The 24,654-nt window shown below is 36.1% G+C and overlaps 1 protein-coding gene across 2 annotated transcripts in view; it reads left to right on the forward strand.

Annotated features, from left to right (window-relative positions):
- Positions 1-278: 278 nt before the first annotated feature.
- The window catches only part of LOC150102259 (putative glutamate receptor), a 78,867-nt gene continuing 54,491 nt past the window's right edge, over positions 279-24,654 (forward strand). The window contains exons 1-4 of one of the 2 annotated variants that reach the window (XM_090399123.1): positions 279-326; positions 5,725-5,907; positions 6,034-6,180; positions 24,384-24,487. In XM_090399123.1, the coding sequence (XP_090255249.1) occupies positions 5,785-5,907; positions 6,034-6,180; positions 24,384-24,487 (374 nt within the window). In that variant the 5' untranslated portion in view covers positions 279-326; positions 5,725-5,784. Of the gene's footprint in view, positions 327-3,485; positions 5,908-6,033; positions 6,181-24,383; positions 24,488-24,654 lie in introns of those variants that run through there. The other variant, XM_090399122.1, reaches the window with a different exon arrangement.

Genomic DNA, 24,654 nt, shown 5'->3' on the forward strand with positions numbered 1-24,654 from the left:
TTTAAAAAAATATACAAGCTAGAATACTAACAATAGATCGTTGAAATTAGAACATGCCGCGTGATGTTATATCACTAAGTATGAAACGAAATATTTTGAAGTAGAAACATGATTGAATTTGCTATTAAAAAAAAAAAAAAAAAAAAAAAAAAAAAAAATTAATGAGTAATCTTAATCAAGATTACTCATTAATTTTTATTTTTTTTTTTTTTTTATTATTTTTTTTTTTTTAATAGCAAATTCAATCATGTTTCTACTTCAAAATATTTCGTTTCATACTTAGTGATATAACATCACGCGGCATGTTCTAATTTCAACGATCTATTGTTAGTATTCTAGCTTGTATATTTTTTAAACTGTTCTTGTAATACCACCGACGATGGTCTGCTATTTCCAGACCGAAATATTTGGTTAAATAAATATCTTTCTTGTGATTACGTGATTATATCATTCATTCTTATGTCGCAAGTATCCTTAAAACAACAAATACTTAATAAATATGTCTATTTCTTTTAATATTACTTATAGAAGTATTTCTGGATTGTAAAAAATATTTTTTAAACTGTTCTTGTAATACCACCGACGATGGTCTGCTATTTCCAGACCGAAATATTTGGTTAAATAAATATCTTTCTTGTGATTACGTGATTATATCATTCAGTCTTATGTCGCAAGTATCCTTAAAACAACAAATACTTAATAAATATGTCTATTTCTTTTAATATTACTTATAGAAGTATTTCTGGATTGTAAAAAATAGCATTTCCACAAATTACATCCAGTTTATATGGCTGTGAAAATGCCATTCCCATTTAAATTAACTCTGGTTTAAATACCGTCAGCTGTTGCTATCAAAAACACTGTTATTGCAAACTTGTTCCCTATAACCAGTACCATCGACAGAATATAGCATAGAGGCAGCCTGCCTCACGGCGTGGCTTAATAAGGGCGTTTGTTCAACCATATTGTGATAGGTGTTGTCGCTACACTAACAGTTCTTGTTAGCGTAGCAAGTACAGAAAGTTTTTCCAAGCTTAAAGAGATTAAAAATTATTTGCGAACTGCAATGACCCAAGAAAGATTAGTTGGTCTAGCAACTGTATCGATAGATGCGGACATAGCTTATAATTTAAATTTACAAGAGCTTATAAACAGTTTTATTGTGTGATATCCCTGTAGAGCAAACATTTAATTAATATTATTATGTAATCGTTTTGCATTAATGTTTCTCTTGTAATAAAAACAAAATAGCAATTGGAGATTTTCTTATATTTTGTCTTATAATCTATCAGGAGTAATATTTAATTGTTTGCCTCAGGGCATGATCTAATCTGGCAACGGCCCTGTGCCTATAACATTTGTTCTCTAAATTATACATGAAATGTAAAGTATACACTTGGTGGGGATATATTGGAGGAAGTGGAAGAAATAAGGGATCTGGAGGTGATGGTGGATAGGGATATAATTAGAAAACACACTTCTAAAACTGTGAGGACAACACAATGAATTCTGGCAATGATGCAGAGGATATTGACTAACAGATGTAAGGAGATTCTGGTTCCATTGTATAAAATTTTGATTAGGGCACATATGAACTACTGTGTGCAGATTTGGTCACTTGGTTTTCAAAAGGATGAAGAGGTATTGGAGACAGTCCAGAAGCAATAAACTAAGGTAGTTTCTAGTCTATAGAATGTTGAAAAGATGCAATTCACAGCATCTAGTGGAGAGGAGGAAGATGGGTGATAAGATAGAGACATATCAGTTGGTAAGGGATTCTTATAGGATTAATGTTGAAGAGATTTTTCATAAAATGGTGGGAGATCGGGGGAGAACAAGAGGTCATCTCTGGAAGTTGTATAAGGAGAGTTTGAGCAAGGGACTGACAAGCAGGTTTTTTGCATGGAGAGTGGTGATTGGAATATACTGCTTGAGAGTGTGGTATCTGCAGAGAATGTGAATGTATTTACTTTAAGGCACAGTATGATGAGTTGTATGACAGGAGGTTCTCCTATGATGAGTCTTTGACTCCATGGAGGTCTGCAGATAATCATAATAATTCAAAGTACCCAAGAATATCTAGCTAAAGCTGCATACATTCACTCAGGCATCAAATTATAGGCCAATCTGTGTGTGTGTGTGTCAGGTGTTGTAGTTAAAGTGTTGGAAAGGCTGGTGGGAATCAGGGTCCTGAACTGACTTGACAATAAGGTATTATCTTTGATGGACAGCATGGATTTGTTAAAGAGAGGTTATGTTTTTAGTAATCTACTTACTTATTACAATAAGGTTACAGCAGCATTAGACATGGGAATGGATACACAGTAGTATACTTAGACTTTACAAGGCTTTTGATAGGTTACTGCATTATAAGTTGATAGTTAAACTAGAGTGGATGGAGTTGGATATTAGACTATCATTGGATTGGAGCTTGGCTGTCTGATAGGTATCAACAGGTTATGGGGGAGCAGCACCCTGGAAGGAGAATGTCACTAGTGGTGTGCCTCAGGGGTCTGTTTGAGGGCCACTGCTGTTTATCCGGTATGTTAATGATAGTGGGAAAGATTTAAATGGGAACATACAGTTGTTTGTAGATGATGAAAAAGTGGGATGAACTATAAGGAGTAGAACAGATGCTGTGGCATTACAAGAAGACTTGAAGTGAATGGGCATGGGAATGGGGATGCTAGTTTAGTGTTGCGAACTGTAAGGTTTTAAAATTTGGAAAACAAAGATGGGATGTTGAAAGTTTTTCCACTTGGTTATATTATAAAAGATGCCAAGAAATTATATTCTTGGTTTTATCCTTTATCCAAGTGTATGAGTTTCCTTGTCATGAAGTTACTTCATGTGCAAACTTTGTTTGCTTACACTTGGATAAAGGATAAAACCAAAAATATAATTCTTGGTTTTATTTGGCATCTTTAATTTATAAAGATGGGATGTAGAATTGTAATATATTGTTGGAGGTAAAGGAAATAAGAGTTCTTGGGGTGATGGTAGATAAGGATCTAAAATTTAGAGGACAGCACAACAAATTCTGACAATTATGTGGAGGACACTGACTTGTAGAAGTAAGGAGATTCTAGTTCCATTGTATCAGGCTCTGATTAGGCCACATATGGACTACTGCACATAGGTTTAGTCACTTGGTTTTCAAAAGGATGAAGAGATGTTAGAGAAGGTCCAGAGGCAATTGACCAAAATAGTTTCTGATCTCTGGAATGTTGAACACAAAGAAAGGTTGAGACGATGCAGTTTGCAGAGTCTAGTGGACAGGAGGAAAAGAAGTGATATGATAGAGATGTACAAGTTGGTAAGGAGTTGTTATAGGATTAATGTTGAAGAGGTTTTTCATAAAACGTTGGGTGAGAACAAGAGATTTTTCATAAAATCTCTTGTTCTCACCCAACGTTTTATGACACTGGGTGAGAACAAGAGATCATCCCTGGAAGCTGTATAAGGAGGGTGTGAGTAAGGGCATGAGAAGCAGGTTTTTTGCAAGGAGAGTTGTGAATGATTGAAATGCATTGCTTGAGAGGGTGGTGTCTGCAGAGAATTTGAATGTGTTTAAGGCACAGTATGATGAGCTATGACAAAAGGAACATCTTAGACGAGTCTGTGACTCCATGGGGTCTTAGGATAATGATGATGATGATAATAATAATAATAATAATAATGTTCTAATGGAAATCCATAAAAAACTAATCCTTTGGTTCATACAACTTTGTTTATTGTGAGAGGTTGACTATTTAACAAAAATGTAATACCCCTTTCCACTCCACTAATTGACTGATTATTTTTCTTTATTTTTTTATCTTTTTTATTTTTAATTTTCTTCCATATTATACTGCTGATGTAGCAGAGTAGGAAAATCTTACCAACATCAATAAAAAGTGCAAAATACATTATATAGATTATGTAGTATGAATTCAGTCCTGGAAAGTTTTGTTTGTATTAGATTTTGCACTACAGATAATGTAGTCAGAAATTATCATTCAACCAATATTGTTCATTTTTCTAGTAAATTATTCTAGACAAGAAATTAAAGGAAATTCTGATTTAATTCTTTACTCAGGTGTGAGTAAACAACATTTTTATGTGAATTATCTTCATTACTAGACTACAAGTATATGGAAGCTGTAGACTTCACATCAACTGCCTCAAGATCTCACAATGCACACAGTGCACTTACTTATGTGTATATTGCTATGCATTATGGGAAAGGTCACTGTGAAGACAACAGCTTCTATATACAAGTAGCCTAGTTGTGAAAATACTTCGTATGCAGATTTTGTTCGTTCATTCATTCATTCTTTGGTAAAGAATTGAAAAAATAATATAATTCCTTATTTAGTATAATTTACTTTCTAACCAAACAGAAAAATTTTCTACATTCATCTTTCTAAAATATCTATAATACCTGTAAGAAGCAGTATAATTGCTATCATGATGCTCAGTAGAATGACAATAATATAATAGTTGATTAAATAGAATAACATTTGTTAGTTGATTGAAACTAATTTCCAGATGTTATTTTAGTATCAGCACAATATTTGGTGGAAAATGACATCACCTGTGGGACAATAGTCATCATAAGGAGCATCGGTGGTACAGTTAGGATTTAATCAACTTTTTACATTTTAGAAGTAGCAGTGGATGCATTTAATTGTGATATCTAGATCTAGTAACTGTACATTTCAGTATGTTTGTATGTATTGGTTTTACAGTTGAAGCAACTCAGGCTACAAAGCCCGTGTATTTATGTCTCTAAATTGAATGTATTCTTCTGGTCAGTCACTTTACTAGGAGGGAAAACCCTTTCATCTCTGAATGAGATTTCCTAATTCAACTTCAATTGAAAAGCCCTGATAACAGTTCCAGACTGGATTCAAACCCAAATCTTTCTAACATGCAGATAGAACTGGTTTCTTTCAGTAGGAAAGAAAACAGCTATATCTTTCATTAACTGGAGTAAAAGTAAATGAAAGTTTTCACCATGTAGTACATTTTCTCTTCTCAGTTGTGTGCAAGTTTACTATATTTAAGCTGACAATTGGATAATACAGAAATGTGCTAAAAATATACATATTGTTAGCTAGCTATACTGATCAACTAGATTTTATCAGTCCTGCCCATAATGCTTAGCTACATATTTTTATGATTTTTAAATTTCTTTCGATTCACTTTCTCTTGATATTTTTTAGGAACCTGTATTTTATGATGACATTTAATTGTTTGTGAGATGTTCAGATATACCATTTGTAATCATTTTAAAGGAACATGCATACTAGACATATTTCTAAACATTTATATAGCTAACACGTTGAAAAAATATCAAGTTTTGTCTATGAAATATAAAATACAATTTTTGTTTGTAATTTATATATTTAAATTTTCTTCAAACTTATTTGCATGACAGGTTTGATGAGCATAAGAAAAATAATTCCTTGAATCCATTCTATATACTTATGTTATGCTTTTATTTTCAACTACACTGTCATAAATTTCTGTTATTCATTTTTATCCTGAATTATACATATTTTAATCTTTGTGCCATAGTTTTTCATTAATCTTGGTTCAGATATTTCAATGCACATGTCTTTCTTTGCTGCATTTGGTTCACTTATATGATTCTGTAATGATAATGCTATATATATATGTGTGTGTGTGTGTGTAAGTGTTTATAAGATGTTATACCAATAATATTACCTATTTCTGCAGTCCAAATCTTTGAAGTGCAGTTCCAGTTCAATCAGATGGGTTCTGTTTTTGGATCCATCCATGGATGTGAAATCAGAATTACAGAAAGAGTTGGGCCTGCATCAGTGCACTTATGATATTACCAACATCCATTATCTAAAAGGTTCTAACTTAGTTAGCGAAGACATCTATGAAATTATTCAGGTAATATAAAATCTTTTATATTACCTGAAATTATTCAGGTAATATAAAAGATCTGAATATTTATTAGAAGAATGCATTAACTATGAATAATATATCTAATGTACAGTTCATTTTTTTATATTTTAGATAAGATACAAACTAGGTGTTCTTCAAGAAACTTCAAACAGATGGTCGTCTCTTACCCACCGCTTTGAAAAAAAAGTCGCAAGTGAAACTGACAAGAATCCTATAATGAATTTTAATAGCACAACATTTAAAGCTACCATGGTTCCTGTAAGCAACAACATAGGCTATTTTCTTTAATTTTGTAATTAAGAAACAAGTGCTTTTAATATACCAATGAAAATAAAAAATAAAGCAACTTTCTGATTTAGCAAGAAATATTAAAAGCAAAATTTTAGCATTATCTAAGCTGCAAAATTCTCTGTGTACATTTTAAACATGATTTTCAGTTTAAATTCTAAATGAAAATGAGTAAAAAAAAATATTATTTTACAATACTTGGTTTGTATTTAAGGAAAAGTAACATGTCACCATGCTATCTGTGCCATTACTGTTTCAATAATTTTAAGCACATGAACAGATTTATGAAAAACTGTACATACCATTATCACAAGGGTTATTGGAAGTGAAATATAGGTATTACCAGAACATAATAAACAAAGAATAAAAACAAGTAGAATTTAATTTCCCTTGTTTTTATTTGTGTCATAAAATGTCATGGCAAGAGATTGTCCAGTTAAATAAGGCCATAGCTGTTTTTATCAGGGAACCAGGGTGAATACTAAAAAGCCAGTTCCTGGAACAAACTCAACATCAGCAAACTGAAGGTCCTTCAGTGTTGGAAGTGTCAGTGAAAAAAAAAAAGAAAAAAAAAGAAAAAAAGAAAAAAAAAGTGGAACTAGAGAAATGCACTGTCAGCTTAACTGGTATTACTGAAAAAGAAGACAAAGAATACAAAGCAGGCAAGATATTGTTAAATAATAACTAATAATATGTTATGTATTTGTAAAGTAATGATCATTAAAAGGAAGAGTTACGCTGGATTGCTTTGAATTACAACAAAAATAATTAAGCCTGTGAACCTTGTATTATGTCTGTTCTCCTGTCTATGTTTCTTGTTTTGTAGGATGAAAAAATCTGGGTTTGCTGAAGGAAAAATCCTGCATCCTTAAAAGGATATAGTTGATATAGAGGATAACGATATAGTTGAGATATTAAATAAGGACTTCATAAAGGTATTTCATCCTTGTGAATATGATATCATGTGGAGTTTGAGAGCAATGGAAGGGAAGGAGGAGAGACCGACTGTGAGTGAATAACAGGTATATTGGGAATTGAGCAAACTTGATTTTAATAGGCTGTGAGACATGATGAAATATTACCATGCATTTTGAGGGAATATAGCAGGGAGTTGACATCTGCTTTGGCATACTTGTTTAATATGAGTCTTACACTGGATTAAATTTCAAAAGAGTGAAAAGAAGGGCAAGATTGTACTGCTTCATAAGGGAAGTTACAGAATTCAAGTTACAAAATATAGACCAATCTGAGTGTTAGATGCTGGATCCTAGTTATCACTAACCTTTCCAACACTTTTAACTGTTGGAGAGGTTAGCGAGAACCAGGATCCAGAACTGGATTAACAACAGTAGTATTTATTCTCTTGGATTTGCTATAGGAATGTCATGTTTTAGCAATCTGCTTACTTATTACAATAAGGTGAGAAGTGCATTGGACAAGGCAGATAGATGGAAAAATAGTAGTATACTTAGATTTTACAAAGGCTTTTAATAGATTGCCATGTGATAAGTTGATGGTTGAACTAGAACAGATGGGGGTTGGATATTAGATTAGTGCATTGGATTGGAGATTGGCTGTCTGATAGGTATCAGCAAATTCTGTATGGGGGGAGCAATATCTCAGAAGAGGAAAGCCATTAGTGGTGCACCTCAAGCATCTGCTTTTGGATCATTGCTGTTTAACTTGTATGTTAATGATATTGGGGAAGGCTCGAATGGGGATATTCTGTTTTCAGATGATGATGATGCAAAGTTAGGAAGAATTATGAGGAGTAGAGTAGAGTAGATGTTGTGGCTGGCTTTACAAGAGGACTTGAATAACCTAGATGGGTGGGCACATGAGTGGGATAATCAGTCCAGTGCTTCAAAGTGCAATTTAAAATTTGGAAAACAAAGATAGGATGTAGATTATATAGTTGGTGGGGATATATTAGAGGAGATTGAAGAAACAAGAGACCTGGTGGTGATGGTGAATAGGGATCTAAAATTTAGAGAGTACATTTCTAAAATTGTGAGGACAACATCTGGTGATCATGCATAGGATGCTGACTTGCAGAAGTAGAGATATTCTGGTTAAATTTGTATAAGGCCTTGGTTAGGCCACATCTGGATGTGTACAGATTTCGCCACCTGAGAGGTTTTTCATGGAATAGTGGGAGATGGGAGAAGAACAAAAGTCATCACTGGAAGCTGTATAAGGAGAGTGTGTGTAAAGGAGTGACAAGCAGGCTTTTTGTATAAAGATTGTGGTCAATGATTGGGATGCATTGCTTGAGAGTTTGATCTTTGAAGAGAATGATGTGAATGTATTTAAGATACATTTATTTATGATGAACATGTATTTTTGAACTGTGTGTATGATAGGGGAATCTCCCATGATAACTTTGAGTCCATGGAGGTTTGGGGATAATAATAATAAGCAGTGACAATAGTACATTACACTAAATACATTAATTTCTTTAATAGCAGTCAAGGCAGTAAGACTTATTTGTACCTATGGTTCTACAGAAGGTTTCACTAAGGAAGAAGTACAGAAACTTTGAGTCAGCAGCTGACATGGAAAAAAAAAAAAAAGAAGGTGGGTGGGTGGGTGAAACCTCATTCTTTTTGGAGATCTAAATAGCAGAATAGGAAATGAATATGAAAAAGATATAAACAGTTTGGAGAAAAGAACAAAGTTAATAATAATGATAAGTACCTGCTAGATTTCTAGTCCATGTTCTGAACTGTCATTACAAACACCATGTTTCAACATATAGATGCATATTAACTATGTTATTATTATTGATACTGATATTTATAAAGCGTCTCTGTAGCTTAGTCAGTATAGACAAAGACCTTGGTCAGAAAGACCTGGGTTCGATTCCTGTCCATGACATGAGAAACCTTTATCTGGTCTCTTTCAACTGAAGGTGAGTTAGTCGGTCTTCATACAGAGGTGGAGGTTTTTTCCTCCTGGTAACTCGGGTTTTTCATCCCTCAAAGCAGGCAAACTGGTCCTGTGAATGCACACGGCTACAATCATAGATACTTCCAGCAAGGAAGGCAACAGGAAACCACCTTGCGTCATTATCTCCCTAGCAATCAGAAGATCCAACCTTGGAGACTCAGTGGCAAAGTCAGAAGAAAATATTGACTGATTGAGCAAGAGAGGTATGTGATGAAGTTGTCTACATGGACAGAAAAATGTGAAACTTCTTGATGAATTCAAGAAGTTAAAACTGTGATCTTGGAAAAAGAAGGTATATCAAAAGTTCCTGGCAAGTAAGTTAGCAGATACCCTCAGAAAATATGGAGAAAAATGTAACAAAGCTAAACTATGCAGGAAAGCAGTTAATGAAAGTCATGAGAAAAACTTTGCTAAGAATATAGAAGATAAATATCATGAAGATAGCAAAATAATGGAAAAGCTATTAAAAAATCTTAGAAATGGAGGAAAGAGTACTGTAAATGGAATGTTTATCAGAGGTGATAAAAAGGTGACATAAAACTAAAGACATATTCTGGATGTCTGAAATAATTACTTGGAAAGACTTTAAATAAAATAAAGAGTGACAGAACAGTGGTAGAAAATATTCACAACAAATGCAAGGCGTACATATAAATACTTGAGGTATTTATATGAAAGAGCCATCAAAAATTTTAAATATGAAAAAGGCAGTTGGAGTTGATGAGAGTCAATTAGAAATAATCAAACATGGAGTAAAAAGTTTTACATTGGTATAATTTCAGGTATCAAATATGACAGTGGCGAGATGAGATGGAGCGCAAGGATTATTATTATTATTACATAACTATTATTATTATTATTATTATTATTATTATTATATTAGGCTGCTTGGAAGGATAAAAGAGAATAGTGTGACAGGAAGGGTAGTCAGTGTGTTGGCTAGGTATGACTGTGGTGAAATGAGGTGCAGAGCAAGGATTATGAATGATATGCTGGCTGAAATGTGTGAGGAGATGGGAGTACAGTTTGTTAATGTATGGAATGAGTTTGAGGGACGAAGTGAGCTGTATGGGAGCGATGGACTGCATTTGAGTGGTTATGGTGTGAGTCGCTTGGAGAGACTGCTGCTGGAAGGTAGAGAAGTGAATAGAGAGAATGAATTAGATCGAGAGGGGAGTGATGTGGAAGAGCAGGAGAGTAAGACAGGAGAGATTGAAGAAGTGGATATGAATGGGGAAGTGAGTGGTATGAGTATAGAAAATGAGAGAATGGGTGTGCAAGAGGAGCAGGGAAATGGGGAGGCTCAGGGTGGACAGGGGTACACAGCATGAGAAAGGTGGATGCTCCAAGAGGAGGTGAGAGCATGTGTAGGCAGGAAAGAAATGGGATGACCAGGGATCAAGAGGAAACAGTTGGAATTGAAAAGGGTTCTAAAATGAAGAAGCAGAAAGGGAAATGGCCCCAGTCGAGCATGGAGAGATCACATCGAGTGAGTGGTATCAGTGGAACTAGCTGTAGATCCATAAATGAGCTGTTGTGTTTGTATACAAATGCTAGAAGTATAAGAAACAAGGCAGATGAAATGGTTGCACTAATTGCATCTATTCACCAAAGATTGTCGGAATAAGTGAGACATGGTTGAAAGAGGATGACATCCTGACAGGAATAGAGATGGAAGGGTATGACATGTTTCATGAGGATAGAAGAGGTAAAAAGGGAGGGGGAGTGCTATTGATGATAGAGAAAGAGTTATGTCCATACAAAGTAGAGATGCAAGATGGAAATAGTGCCAATGGTTTTGAGGCAGTATGGTGCGAGATAGAGGTGAATGGAATCAAATACTTGGTGGGATGTTGTTATAGACCAGGTAATGTGGATGGTGGTGATAGTGAAGTGTATAGTCAAATTAGCCAAGCAAATAAGAAAAGGGTGATCATTATGGCTGATTTTAATTATGGCAATATAGACTGGAATGATGAGATAGCAACTGGAAGTAAAGAAAATTAGTTTCTTGAGTTTTTGAGGGATAACTACCTCAAACAGTATGTAACAGAGGGCACACGAGGATTAAGGGTCTTGGATTTGGTCATCTCATCAGAGGATGTAATTATAAATGAGGTGTCAAATCATCCACCAATTGGTGAGAGTGACCATGAGGTGATTACCTGGGTGGTTGCCAGCAGTGTGAGGACCCCTGTGAGAAAAGGGTATATGTGGAACTACAATGGGGATGATTATGAAGAGCTCAGGAGACAGCTTGCGGATGTAGCATGGAATGAGGAGTTAACTGGAAAAGAGATCAATGCAGCTTGGGGGATTTTCAAAAACTATCTAGTAGATGCAATGTCTAAATGTATTCCAAGGGTGAGAAGGTTAAATAAGGTAGGTATGAGATGGATGAATAAAGAGATTAAGCATGCGATACAGAGAAAAAAAGGGCATTATGGAGGCAGCATAAGGGAAGGGAAATAACCAATTTTATGAGGTCTACAAAGACCAGGCAAGGAGGGTGACTTGGTTGGTGAGAGTAGCTAAAGAAAGATATGAACAGCAGTTAGCTAATGAAGCCAAAAAGAATCCTAGGGAGTTCTTTCGATATGTAGCCAGCAAAAGAAAGAATGATTATAGAAGGATGACATTGATTGGAGAAAATGGTATAAAGACAGCTGTTGCAGAATGTCTGGTGGAGATACTTAATGAGCAGTTCATAAAGATCTTTCAATCTTGTGAATGTGACTTCATGGAGAGATTGAGAGCAGTTAATGATGGGGAGGAGAGACTGACTGTAAGTGAGCAAGAGGTGTTTGGGGAGTTGAGTAAACTAGATGTAAATAAGGCTGTGGGACTTGATAATATATCACCGCATATTCTGAAGGAATGTGCCAGAGAGTTGACACCTGCCTTGACATATTTTTATAATACGAGTCTTGCACTTGGTCAAGTTCCTAAGGAAGGCAAGATTGTGCCACTTCATAAAGGAGGTGATTGAACTCAAGCATCAAACTATAAGCCTATCTGTGTGTCAGGTGTTGTAGTTAAGTTGTTGGAGAAGCTTGTGAGAACTAGGATCCCAAGTTGGGTTGACAACAATGGTATTATCTTTGATGGACTGCATGGATTTGCTAAAGGGAGGTCATGTTTTAGTAATCTACTTACTTATTACAATAAAGTGACTGCTTCCTTGGACAGAGGAGAAGGATACACAGTAATATACTTGGATTTCGCAAAGGCTTTTGATAGAGTACCTCATGATAAGTTGACAGTCAAACTAGAGCAGATGGGGTTAGATATTAGATTAGTGCATTGGATTGGAGACTGGCTATCTGATAAGTATACAAGTTGTGTATGGGGGTGCGATATCTGGGAAAAGGAAAGTCACTAGTGGTGTGCCTCAGGGGTCTGTTTTAGGGCCATTACTGTTTAACTTGTATATTAATGATATTGGTGAAGATTTGGATGGAGATATTCAGTTGTTTGCAGATGATGCAAAGTTGGGACGATAGAGAGTAGTGAACATGTTGTGTCCTTAAAAGAAGACTTGAATAAATTGAGTAATTAGGCACGGAAATGGGGGTGCGAGTTCAATGTTGCAAAATGTAAGGTTTTAAAATTTGGAAAACAAAGATGGGATGCAGAATTTATGCTTGGTGAGAATATATTATTGGAGGTAGAGGAAATAAGAGATCTGGGGGGTGATGGTGGATAAGGATCTAAAATTTAGGTGACACATCGCCAAAATTGTGAAGACAACACAAAGGCTTCTGGGAATGATACGGAGGACACTGACGTGTAGAAGTAGGGAGATTCTTGTTCCGTTGTATAAGGCTTTGATTAGGCCACACACAGACTATTGTGCCCAGATTTGGTCACCGGGTTTTCAGAAGGATGAAGAGATGTTGGAAAGGGTCCAAAGGCAACTGACTATGGTAGTTTCTGACCTCTGGAATGTCGAGTATGAGGAAAGATTGAGAAGGTGTAATTTGCAGAGTCTGGTGGATAGGAGGAAGAGGGGAGATATGATAGAGACCTACAAGTTGATAAGGGGTTGTTATAGGATAAATGGTGGAGAAGTTCTACAGAGAATAGTGGGAGATCAGGGGAGAACCAGAGGTAATCCCTGGAAACTGTATAAAGAGGGTGTGAGTAGGGGAGTGAGAGGCAGGTTTTTTTCATGCAGAGTTGTGAATGATTGGAATGCCTTGCTTGAGAGTGTGGTATCTGCAAGAAGTTTGAGTGTGTTTAAGACATGGTATGATGAGATGTGTGTGTGTGATAAAAGGACCTCCCAGATGAATCTTTGACTCCATGAGGTCTCAAGGTAATAATAAATAACACCTCCAAGGAGTCCAAGGACTCATAAAGGGAGGGTACCTACTCTACAACTCTTTGTCTCCGTCACTCAAAATCCACCAACCACAACTACACCATGTTATCTGCTGCCCACCACCATCACTATGTTAGCAGAAATGTGTAAGGAGAAAGGAGTGCAGTTTGTTAATGTGTGGATGAGTTTGAAGGACAAAGTGAACTGTATAGAGCAATGGACTGCATTTGAGTGGTTTTTGTGTGAGTTGCTCAAAGAGACTGCTGCTGGAAAGTACAGAAGTGAGTGCAAAGAATGAATCTGATCAAATGGGAAGCGATGTGGAAGAACAGGAGATATTGAAGAGGTAGTTATTAATGAAGAAGTGAGCAGCATGAGTGTAGAGAATGAGAGAACAGGTGTGCAAGACAGACAGGGAAACAGTGAGGCTCAGGGTGGACAGAGAAACACAGCGTGAGGAAGGTAGATGCTCCAAGAGGATGTGAATGCATGTGTAGACAAAATGTGAAGGGGATGACCTGGGATCAAGGGAAAACAGTTGGATTTGAAGAAGGTTCTAAGATGAATAAGGAGAAAAAGAAATGGCTCAAGTTAAGCATGGAGAAGTCACATCAAATAAGTGGTATCAAAAGAACTAGCTGTAGATCCAGGAATAAGCTGATGTGTTTGTATACAAGAAGTGTAAGAAACAAGGCAAATGAAATGGTTGCATTAATTGAGTCTGTTCATTCACCCAAAAATTGTTTGAATAAGTGAGACATGGTTGGATGAGGATGACATCCTGGTAGGAATAGAGATGGAAGAGTGTGATGTGTTTTGAGGATAGAAAGGTCAAAAAGGGAGGGGGGGGGGAGTGCTATTGATGATAGAGAAAGAGTTACATCCATACAAAGTAGAGATGCAAGAGGGAAATAGTGTCATTGGTTTTAAGGCAGTATGGTGTGAGATAGAGGTGAATAGAATGAAATACTTAGTTGGATGTTGTTATAGACTTAGTAATGTGAATGGTAGTGACTATGAAATGTATAATCAAATTAGCCAAGCAAATAAGAAAAGGGTGATCATTATGGGCAATTTTAATTATAGCAATATAGACTGGGATGATGAGATAGCAACTGGAAGTAAAGAAAATGAGTTTCTTGAGTTTTTGAGGGACAACCACCTCAGACAGTACAGGGCACACGAGGATTGAGAGTCTTGGATTTGATCATCTGATGAGATGTAATTATAAATGAGGTGTCAAATCACCCTCCAGTTGGTAAGAGTGACCATGAAGTGATTACTTAGGTGGTTGCCAGCAGTGTGAAGGCTTCTGTGAGAAAAGGGTATATGTGGAACTACAAGGCTGGTGATTATGAGGAGCTCAGGAGACAGATTGAAGGTGTAGCATGGAATGAGGAGTTAGCTGGAAAAGAAATCAGTGTAGCTTGGGGGATATTCAAGAACTATCTAGTAGAAGTAATGTCTAAATGTATTTCAAGGGTCAGAAGGCTAACTGGGTAGGTGTCAAATGAATGAATGAATGAAGAGATTAAGCATGCAATACAGAGAAAGAAGGCATTATAGAGGAGGCATAAGAGAAGTGGTAATAACCAATTCCATGAGGATTACAAATACCAGGCAAGGAGGGTGACTTGGTTGGTAAGGGTAGCAAAAGTTCAGTATAAGCAACAGTTAGTTAATGAAGCCAAAAAGAATCCTAGGGAGTTTTTTCAATATGTAGCCAGCAAAATAAAAATGATTATGGAAGGATGACACTGATTGGAGAAAATGGAATAATTAATTGCTTGGAAGATATAGTGAGGATATTTAATGAGCAGTTCATAAAGATCTTTTATTCTTGTGAATGTAACATCATGGAGAGATATCATGGTTCTTCACTGCATACAGTGAAGAACAATACAGACAAAAAATACTAGTTGTGGTGGGTGGTAGATGGCGTTGATGGAGATGATTCGTAGTAGAGGTTCGGTGTAGTGGTTGAGACAGTTGTAGGTGTCCTCCTGCGATGAGTCTTCGGACTCCTTGGAGGTATCAGGAATAATATTAATAAAAGAATCCTCTCTCTTTCACACACACACACACACACACACACACACACACACACACACACACACACACACACACACACACACACACACACACACACAAAGTTTCCCTATCCACTTCATGAACATTTGCAGCCTCAACAGCAAATCTAAGTAATCTGCACCAATCCCACCTACAATCATCAATATTGTTCATTGTTGTTCAATTATTGTCCACCTCAACTACCTAAACTGAAACCTGCACATCACTTTTCACCACAAGGGTGGAATTTATGCATTCATCAGAATTGATATCATATGTCAGTGAATGCAATACTTCAAATTCTCTCCCCTCCATATTTGATTTGCTTTGGTTCTGAATTTCCCTACCAGTCCATCTTGCATGTTTACCATTCCCCATATTCAGATAACCATTCTTGCCTGTTCAAGTATCTATCTCTGGAGGTTAATTTTTTGCAGTCACTTCAATGTCTACAACTCAAATTGCCTTCCCTTCTGAAGTTCTACTGATCAAGCAAGTAGGGATGCCAAGGACCCTTAGCAATGACCTAACACAAATAGTCCATCTTCCTACCAGAATAACAGACAATCTCACCATCTTGTCAACATCCTTGACTCCTTCTGAACAAGTTCCCCTTCCAAATATGCTGTGGATGTCAGTTCTCTTTGGAATTCAGACCACAACCTGATTCGAGTTTCCTGCACTTTGCAACTTACATGCAGCCATTCTCAGTCTTGTGTCCTCAGGCATTATAAGGTTGCCAAATAGATGATCTCCATGACCTCTATTCCTACTTTCTATGAATTATGGCTTCAGTTCTCCCAATCCAATCATCTGTTCAGACCAAATAGCAGAAATAATTATAACTAGAATGAAAACCTATCCCTCACTCTACCCAAAATTACTGACCAGTATCCAGTGCACCGGTTCTCCAACAAGTGTTCCAAGGCACTTCAAGAAAAAAGTTCAGCATATCACAAATAGCCTGAGACCAAAACTTGAGCATCACACAATATGCACTGCAGTTTACAGAAACTGCAAAAAATCATGAATAAATCTGATTCTGAATGGGCCAGATTCAGATTCCATACACAAACCTTTGCTTTGTGGTCCCTACCAGGCCATTGGGTATAATTTCTGCTCATCCACGCTTCTATCCCTCTCACATCTGAAAGATAATATTCTAACATCACCCAAAGATAAGAAGGATCTACTGGCATCACTCGTCTTCCAATTCTTGCACTGATGACCATGGCAAAGTATCCCCCCCCCCCCACACACTACCAAGACCTACTCTAGTTTTCTGCAAGAAAGAAATCATTAAAATCCTGAATAACTTGTAAACAAACAAGGCATCTGATCATGATGGCATACCATGTATTGTGCTAAAAACTTGTGCTCTAGAATTAATGCTTATCTTATATGTTGATAGTTTTTTACTTGGTTATACTATAAATTAAAGCTGCCAAGAAATTATATTCTTGGTTTCATCCATTATCCATATGTAAGCAAAGAAAGTTTGTGTGTGAAGTCACTTCACGACTGGGCTACTTGTATATAGAGGCTAATGACGTCACATTAATTGCCATAATATCCCATAATGCAATGCACATATCTTTATGGATATATATAATACTATGCATTATGGGAAGGGCCACTACCCAGACCAGTTTCAACCTTTATTGAGGTTTCACCAAGGTTGAAGTAATGCAGAGGTCATATTTCCATATACAAGTAGTCAAAAGGTGTCACACCTTATTACTAAAATACTCTGGATTAGAGATAGATAGATAGATTAGAGTAGCCCAGTTGTGAAGTTACTTCTCACACAAAATTTGTTGTTGTGTCCCGAAAAAGAAAGTCACTAGTGGTATGCCGCAGTGTCAGTTTTGGGGCCATTGTTGTTCAGTTTGTATGCTAATGATATTGGGATGGGTTTAACTAGTGATATGCAGCTGTTTGCAGATGATGATGCAAAATTGGAGAGAGCAACACAGAGTCAAGCGGATGTTATGACCTTACAAGACGATTTGAATAGATTGCATGAATGGGCAGGTAAGTGGAACTATCAGTTCAATGTTGCAAAGTGTAAGGTTTTGAGATTTGGTAAGCAATGATAGGATGCAAAGTATACACCTGGTGGGGAAACTTTAATGGAAGTAGAGGAGATGAGAGATCTAGGAGTAATGGTGGACAAGGACCTGAAATTCAGGGGCCACAGGACCCTGATATGCAGAAATAGAGAGGTTATGATACCACAGTATAAGGCCTTGATTAGGCCTCATATTGAATATTGCACAGATTTGTCACCTGGTTTTCATGGTGATGTGGATATGTTGAAAAGGGTCCACAGAAAATTCACAAAGGTGGTCAGTAGTCTGAGATGTAGAGTATGAGGATAGATTGAGAGAATGCAAGTTGCAGAGCTTCGTGAATAGGAGGAAAAGGGGGGGAATATGATTGAGACATATAAGCTAGTCAGGGGTTGTTATCGTGTCGACATGGAGGAGATTTTTCATAGAATGAGAGAGGGGGCTAGGAGAGGTCATTGCTGGAAACTGTATAAGGAGAGGTGTGAGCAGAGGAGTGAAGAGTAGGTTCTTTGCATGGAGGGTGGTTGGTGAGTGGAATGCATTGCCTGGGTGTGGATACATTGAATCAGTTTAAGGCACGGTTGGATGAGCATTGTGTGCAATGATGTGTACCTCCCATTGTGAGCCTCTGACTCCATGGAAGTTAAATGTTATTAATAATAATAATAATACTTGGATAAAGGATCGAACCAAGAATATAATTTCTTGGCATCTTTAATTTATGCTTATCTTATATCACTTCTTTAACCTTTCCTACCCTACATCATGGAAACAAGCCTACATTTAGCCTATTCCAAAGAAAGGTGATAAAAGCCAGCCTACCATCCAATTGTTCTCATTTCTTTTCTCTCAAAGACTATGGAGAAGGTCATCAACAGCCAACTTCTATACCTTCTGGAGGCTCACTAACTACTTAATGACAAAAAATATGGATTCCACCACTCTCCTCCATGCATAGCTGATTTTCTACAACTCACCATCCACCTTTACACTTAAGCCACGGTAAGGTTTGGAGAAACTCACATGGTTGCTCTTAACATTTCTAAGGCATTTGATTAGAGAGGGAGCTCGATTGCTAGCTTCCTCTCTGATCAATTACTATATGTCATGGTAGATGGTTCCTTTCCTCAGATTTCCCCACCAATATACTTCCTACTATACATAAATGACTTGCTCTCACTGATTTCAAATCCTATCCATAGCAATTTGATGATGGTTCACTCTACTCTTGCCTCTCGTTACACACCTTGTAGTGCCCAAAATTAGAAGCTTCAAGATCCTCCATAACAAATGTCTTAAGCTCTTATCTCCTCACTTGTTCTTTAAGTCCTTCCATCTTTATGGCATCACTGAGTAAAAATAAAATGTTTAAAATATGTTTGTGTATGGGGTGCTTAAGGGTGAAAGCTGTATAACTGAGAGGAGACCTCCACATAGCCTTTAAAGGAATGTGGAGAACCAACCAGGGCTTCTGACCTAATGTCCAATCCTCAACTTCTCGTGGTGCACCCTCTTGGGTATCTACTTGGATACTGAATGAACGAGGATGGGCAGGCAATTTGGGATTTAGCCAACCAAATTGTATTCTTATTGGTTAAACCAAAATAAAAAAATGATGGTAGAACATGACAAAATTTCATGCCGGCTGGGGCGTCGCCCAGTTAAACAAGGCCCCCATTGTTTTCACCAGGGAACCAGGGTGAACAGAGAAAAGTCAGCTACTGGAACAAATCTGAAAACACACCCCAACTCATCATCACCAGAGTTAAAGATCAGTACTATCAACATAAGAAGCCCAAATGGCAAAGAAATGGAGCTAGCTGAGGAATTAGATAAGTACCAGATCGACATAATAGGGGTGACTGAAACAAAAAAGACAAAAACTGGTGAGATCTTTCTGAGCAATAAATACAAAATGTTATATTCAGGCAATGACAATCAAGGAAAAGAAGGAGTAGCCATAGTGTTCAACACAAAATACGAGGCTAATCTTCTTGAATGGCAGTCAGTCTCAAGTAGAGTAATGTGGGCAAATATGAGAATGGGGAACTGAACAATGAGACTTATTTGTGCCTACGGTCCAACAGAAGATTCTACTAAGGTAGAAGTGGAAGAATTTTTTGATGCTTTAGAAAAAGCAACTGACTCAATGAAAAAGGAAAAGTTGGTCCTTGTTGGGGATCTAAATAGCAGAGTAGGAAATGATTGTGAGACATACAAAAATATTTTGGGAAAATTTGGAGAAAAGAGCAAAGCCAATAATAGTAGCAAATGCCTGTTGGATTTCTGCTCAGGACATGGACTGGTTATTACTAACACCATGTTCCAACATAAAAAAGTGCACAAATTCACTTGGAGAGAAGAGCAAAGGAAGAAGAAAAGTCTCATTGACTATGTTATTGTTGACAGTGATGTTTTCTCCCTGGTGCAGGACACCAGAGTGTACAGAGGATTTGAAATTGGAAGTAATCACTATTTAGTCTTGAGCAGGATAAAATTGAATTTCATATTGAAAAGAATAACATGTAAGAAAGTTTTAAAGCGAATAAAAGTTGAGCAGCTCTCAGATGTGAACTGTAGACTAAAATACACAAAGATTATTGAAGAAAAAATGAAAGCGTTTGAGAACAGGAATCAAACCTTGGTGATTCAGTGGCAAGCCTTGAAGAAAGCCCTGATTGATTCAGCTAGAGAGGCATGTGGTGAAGTTGTCTGCAAGGATAGAAAAATTAGAACTCCATGGTGGACACAGGAAGTTAAAGAGGTAGTGAAGGAAAAGAAGAAAGCATATCAAAAGTTCCTGGCAAATAAATCAGCTTGTGCTCTTAGAGAATACAGAGACAAATGTAAGAAAGCTAAACACTGTGAAAAAAACTAGCTAAACAAAAGTCATCGGAGGACTTTGGCAAGAATATAGAAAATAAATATCAAGAAGGTGACAGAATATTCTGGAGGTTGTTGAAGAAGCTTTGGAATGGAGGAAAGAGTGCTGTAAAAGGAGTTAGAGATGATAAAAGTGACATGAAAACAGGAGAAAAAGATATCCTTGAAGTATGCAGTAATTACTTTGAAAAACTGCTAAATGAAACAAGCAGTGATGACAGCACAGTGGTAAAAAACACTGACCAGGCATGCAGTCAGGAATACATATCCATACTTGAAGTAGAAAAAGCCATCAAAGGCTTGAAATGTGGAAAGACAGCAGGAGTAGATGATATTTGACCAGAAATACTGAAGTATGGTGGTATAAGAGTCTTACAGTGGCTGCACTGCATAGTTCAGAAAGCCTGGACATAGGGACGAATTCCCGATGATTGGAGTAGAGCTCTCATAGTACCCATATATATAAAAAGGGAAATAAAACTGAATGTGAAAATTACAGAGGTATTTCCCTACTGAGTGTTCGTGGCAAGATCTATACACGTATACTTGAGAAACGGTTGAGAAGAATTGTGGAAGAAAAGCTTGGTGAAGAACAAGCTGGATTCAGTCGAAATAGAGGCTGTCAGGATCATATCTTCACTTTACGACAAATAGTCGAGAAAGCATGGGAATATAACAAAGATCTGTATTTAAGTTTTGTCGATTTGGAAAAGGCATATGACAAGGTGCCAAGAGAGAAGCTATTCAATACGCTACAGTTATATGGTGTCAATGGAGCATTATATCAAGCAATACTTAGTCTTTATTTGAGTTGTAAGTCAGCAGTTAGAATTGAAGGAAGTATAGGAAGATGGTTTAATGTTAAATCTAGTATGAGACAAGGATGTACATTATCCCCTCTGTTATTCATTATCTATATGGATCACATTATGAAGGAAAGTGGTATTAAACATGATATCAAAATTGGAGATGTTAATGTCACCTCTTTGCTTTATGTGAATGATGTTATACTTCTAAATAAATCCGCTACAAGTCTGCAAGATTCTCTGACTAAATTGAATAACTGTTGTAATAGATATGGTATGAAGGTCAGCATTAAAAAGACAATGAAAGTAGGTAGAATCGTTTAAAATGTCAACTGATTTGTGAACGGAGAACCTGTGGAACAAGTAAAACATTTCAGCTACTTAGGCACGATTTTTAGTGAGGATGGTAAATTAAATATGGAAATAGACAACAGAATCAACAAAGCTGGTATGGTAGGAAGTCAATTGAATAAATTCATATGGAATAAGAGAGAAATTAGTCAGAACACTAAATTAGCTATATAGAAGGCAGTGTTCAAACCAGCTTTAACTTATGGATCTGAGAGCTGGGTCAGAAGTACTAGAGATTTGAAGACTAGAGACCGCAGATATGAGAGTCCTGAGAAAGATTAGAGGTGTGAACAAATGGCATCAATGGCAATATCATATTAAAAACGAGAATATTAGGAAAGAACTTGACATTGTTAGCATCCAGGAATGTATTGCAGAGCTAATCTCAGGGTGGTATGGTCACTTAAACAGAATGGGAGAGGAAAGATTAGCAAAGCAAGTGTTCTCCTCCCGGTTGGCAGGAAAATTAACCAAAGGAAGACCAAGATATAGATGGATTGATACGGTACAAAGTGCCTTAGACAATAGAAATATAAGAACTGATAATGTTGGAGTCTTGATAAGTAACAGACTAATTTGGAGGAAAATTGTAGATAGGAAGTTAATAATAATGTAAATTTTTCATGTAATACTATCATATCCTGTACACCCCTTGTGGGTACATGGCAGAAATTTGATGATGATGATGATTAAAATATGACAGTATGAAAGGTGAGTAAGTCCATTTTATACAAATTTTTTATCCAGTGTACAGACAAATCGGTTAGCAAACATATGCAATTAACAGACAAAAATATTCTTACTGGGTGGTAGTTGGCATTGTGTGTAAATGGAGGATTAGGCAGTGTCAATGTGGGTTGTGTGATGTGGAGCGTCTGCAATGAATTCTTGGAGGTGTTGTGTAATAATTTTTGATTCAAGAAAGTGCAACTGTAGGCTGTGTGCAGATGCTTTACAATACATGACAACACAAGGAACAATCTTGTTACAAACATGCAATTAATGTGGAACATATATTGTAGCATATTATGGTGTATGCACAGTATTCATATATATATGGGAAACAACTATAAGAACCAGCAAATTGATGCAATTCAGAAAATTTTGAAGTTGAATTTCTGAAAAAAAAAAACATATCTAGAAAACACAGCTATTCGATTAACTGTTAAAAAATATGTTAGAAAATGCGAAATTTAACTTAAAATTAAGCATCATGCAATTAGACGAAGATTTTTACTAGTTATGCAAGTAAATGTTATACAGTTAAATGATATGATCTGTATATGAAACAAGACCATACAAAAACTGGACTTACGGAACAAGAATGGAGGTAAGGAAGAAAAGTTAATCAGTGCATTTAGAATTGGAGTATGAATTCCAATGCTCTCTTCTAAATACCCATGAATCACCACTATCAACTTATTAAATGATGCTAATTCAGATGAATAATTTCTGCAAAACTACCAGCAGATATTAAATATTTATATGAAAAAAAAAAAAAAAGAAATAAATGAAATATAACAGGGATGGGTGGCCAAGTTTCCTAGGCCCTAGAGCCACACAGGGATTTTTCAGATGCTTGTGAGCTGCTAGATATTTTATAAAACAATTATTATTAAAAATAATTAAATATAAATAAATATGTATATTTAAATATAAACTATATAGAATAATATAACGTTAAATATAGATATATAAATACTTATGTACATATATGTATTGTGTCAATGAAAAATGTATATGTATCACAAATTTTTGTCTTTTATGATAAACACAATAAAAACCAAAACTGCATTGAGAGCTGCTGGGAGAGGGGATTTGAAGAACTGTTGTGAAGAGTTAAAAGTTGTTCAATTTCCACAGAGTAACTTGCTTGTCACAGAGCAACTTGCTTTCATATAAATTCAATTAATGCAATGAAGTGTTTGTTGATATCCATATAGTGGATTATGTAGTCCACTATATGGATATCAACTGAGCATGTTAAAGATACCTGTGTTGCACTACGTGCAGCTGCAAACTTGACTTACTTGTCTGTTTGCTTACTTGGGAAAAAGGATTAAAAACCTAGTTTATGAAATTGCTTGGTATCTTTAATATAATATATACCCAAGGTAAAAAACTTTCTACATCAACTGAGCATGTTTTCTGTCTGGTTTGTCACTTCCATTTGAGATCAGTTAACTTACTTTCAGCTGAAAATTCCTTATATATATATATTTTTTTTTTTATTTTATTTTATTTTATTTTTAATATGATTCCCATTAATAAAAGGCTGTACACCTACCATACATTATACCTTGAGTAGAAAATTTACTCTAGAGGCCAAACAAGGAATTTTTTTTCAAACCTCTTCAAACTTCTAATAAGAGAAAGGTAGTGGTTGCATACTGGGTGATGATATTCATCTGCCATCTAAGGATATTCACAAATATCCATGCCTACAGTGAGATCTGAACCTATGACCTGTTAGAGAATGGAAATGTTATCTGCTTAGCCAACCAGGCTGGCAAATGTTCTTCAAGTCCTAGATGGTTTTCAAACCTGAGTTTGAAAACCAGTATTAATAACTGAGCCTACAGAGCCTGTCATTTAGGTTATAGAACTGATTATTATTAATTTATTTATTCATTTTTATATTTTAATTTTATGTGAGAGGCAGATGCTTTTCCTTTTCCCTCATAAGCATATATGATTAAAGTATATTTTTTGTTTTAGACTCAAGTCTTTGATGTTAAAAATACTTCAGATGGCAAATGGATTCCTCAGGGTGGCTGTGAATACCGAACACTACAGTTACTTTCTGAAGCTTTGAATTTCAAGTAAGAAAATGTATAAATCTTATTTTAAAATCACAGGGTATTATTTAAGAATTTGCATGCTTCTAAAACATTTTTAAGAATTGTTAAGAAGGATTTAAATCTGTAAAAGAGCATACCATCTTACACCCCACCCCGTATACTTTTACCCTTAAGATTTCATTATTAGT

This window comes from Typopeltis vanoorti, chromosome 10 (genome assembly GCF_054136105.1).
Source record: "Typopeltis vanoorti isolate ZY-2024b chromosome 10, IOZ_Tvanoo_1.0, whole genome shotgun sequence".
NCBI lineage: Eukaryota > Metazoa > Arthropoda > Arachnida > Uropygi > Thelyphonidae > Typopeltis > Typopeltis vanoorti.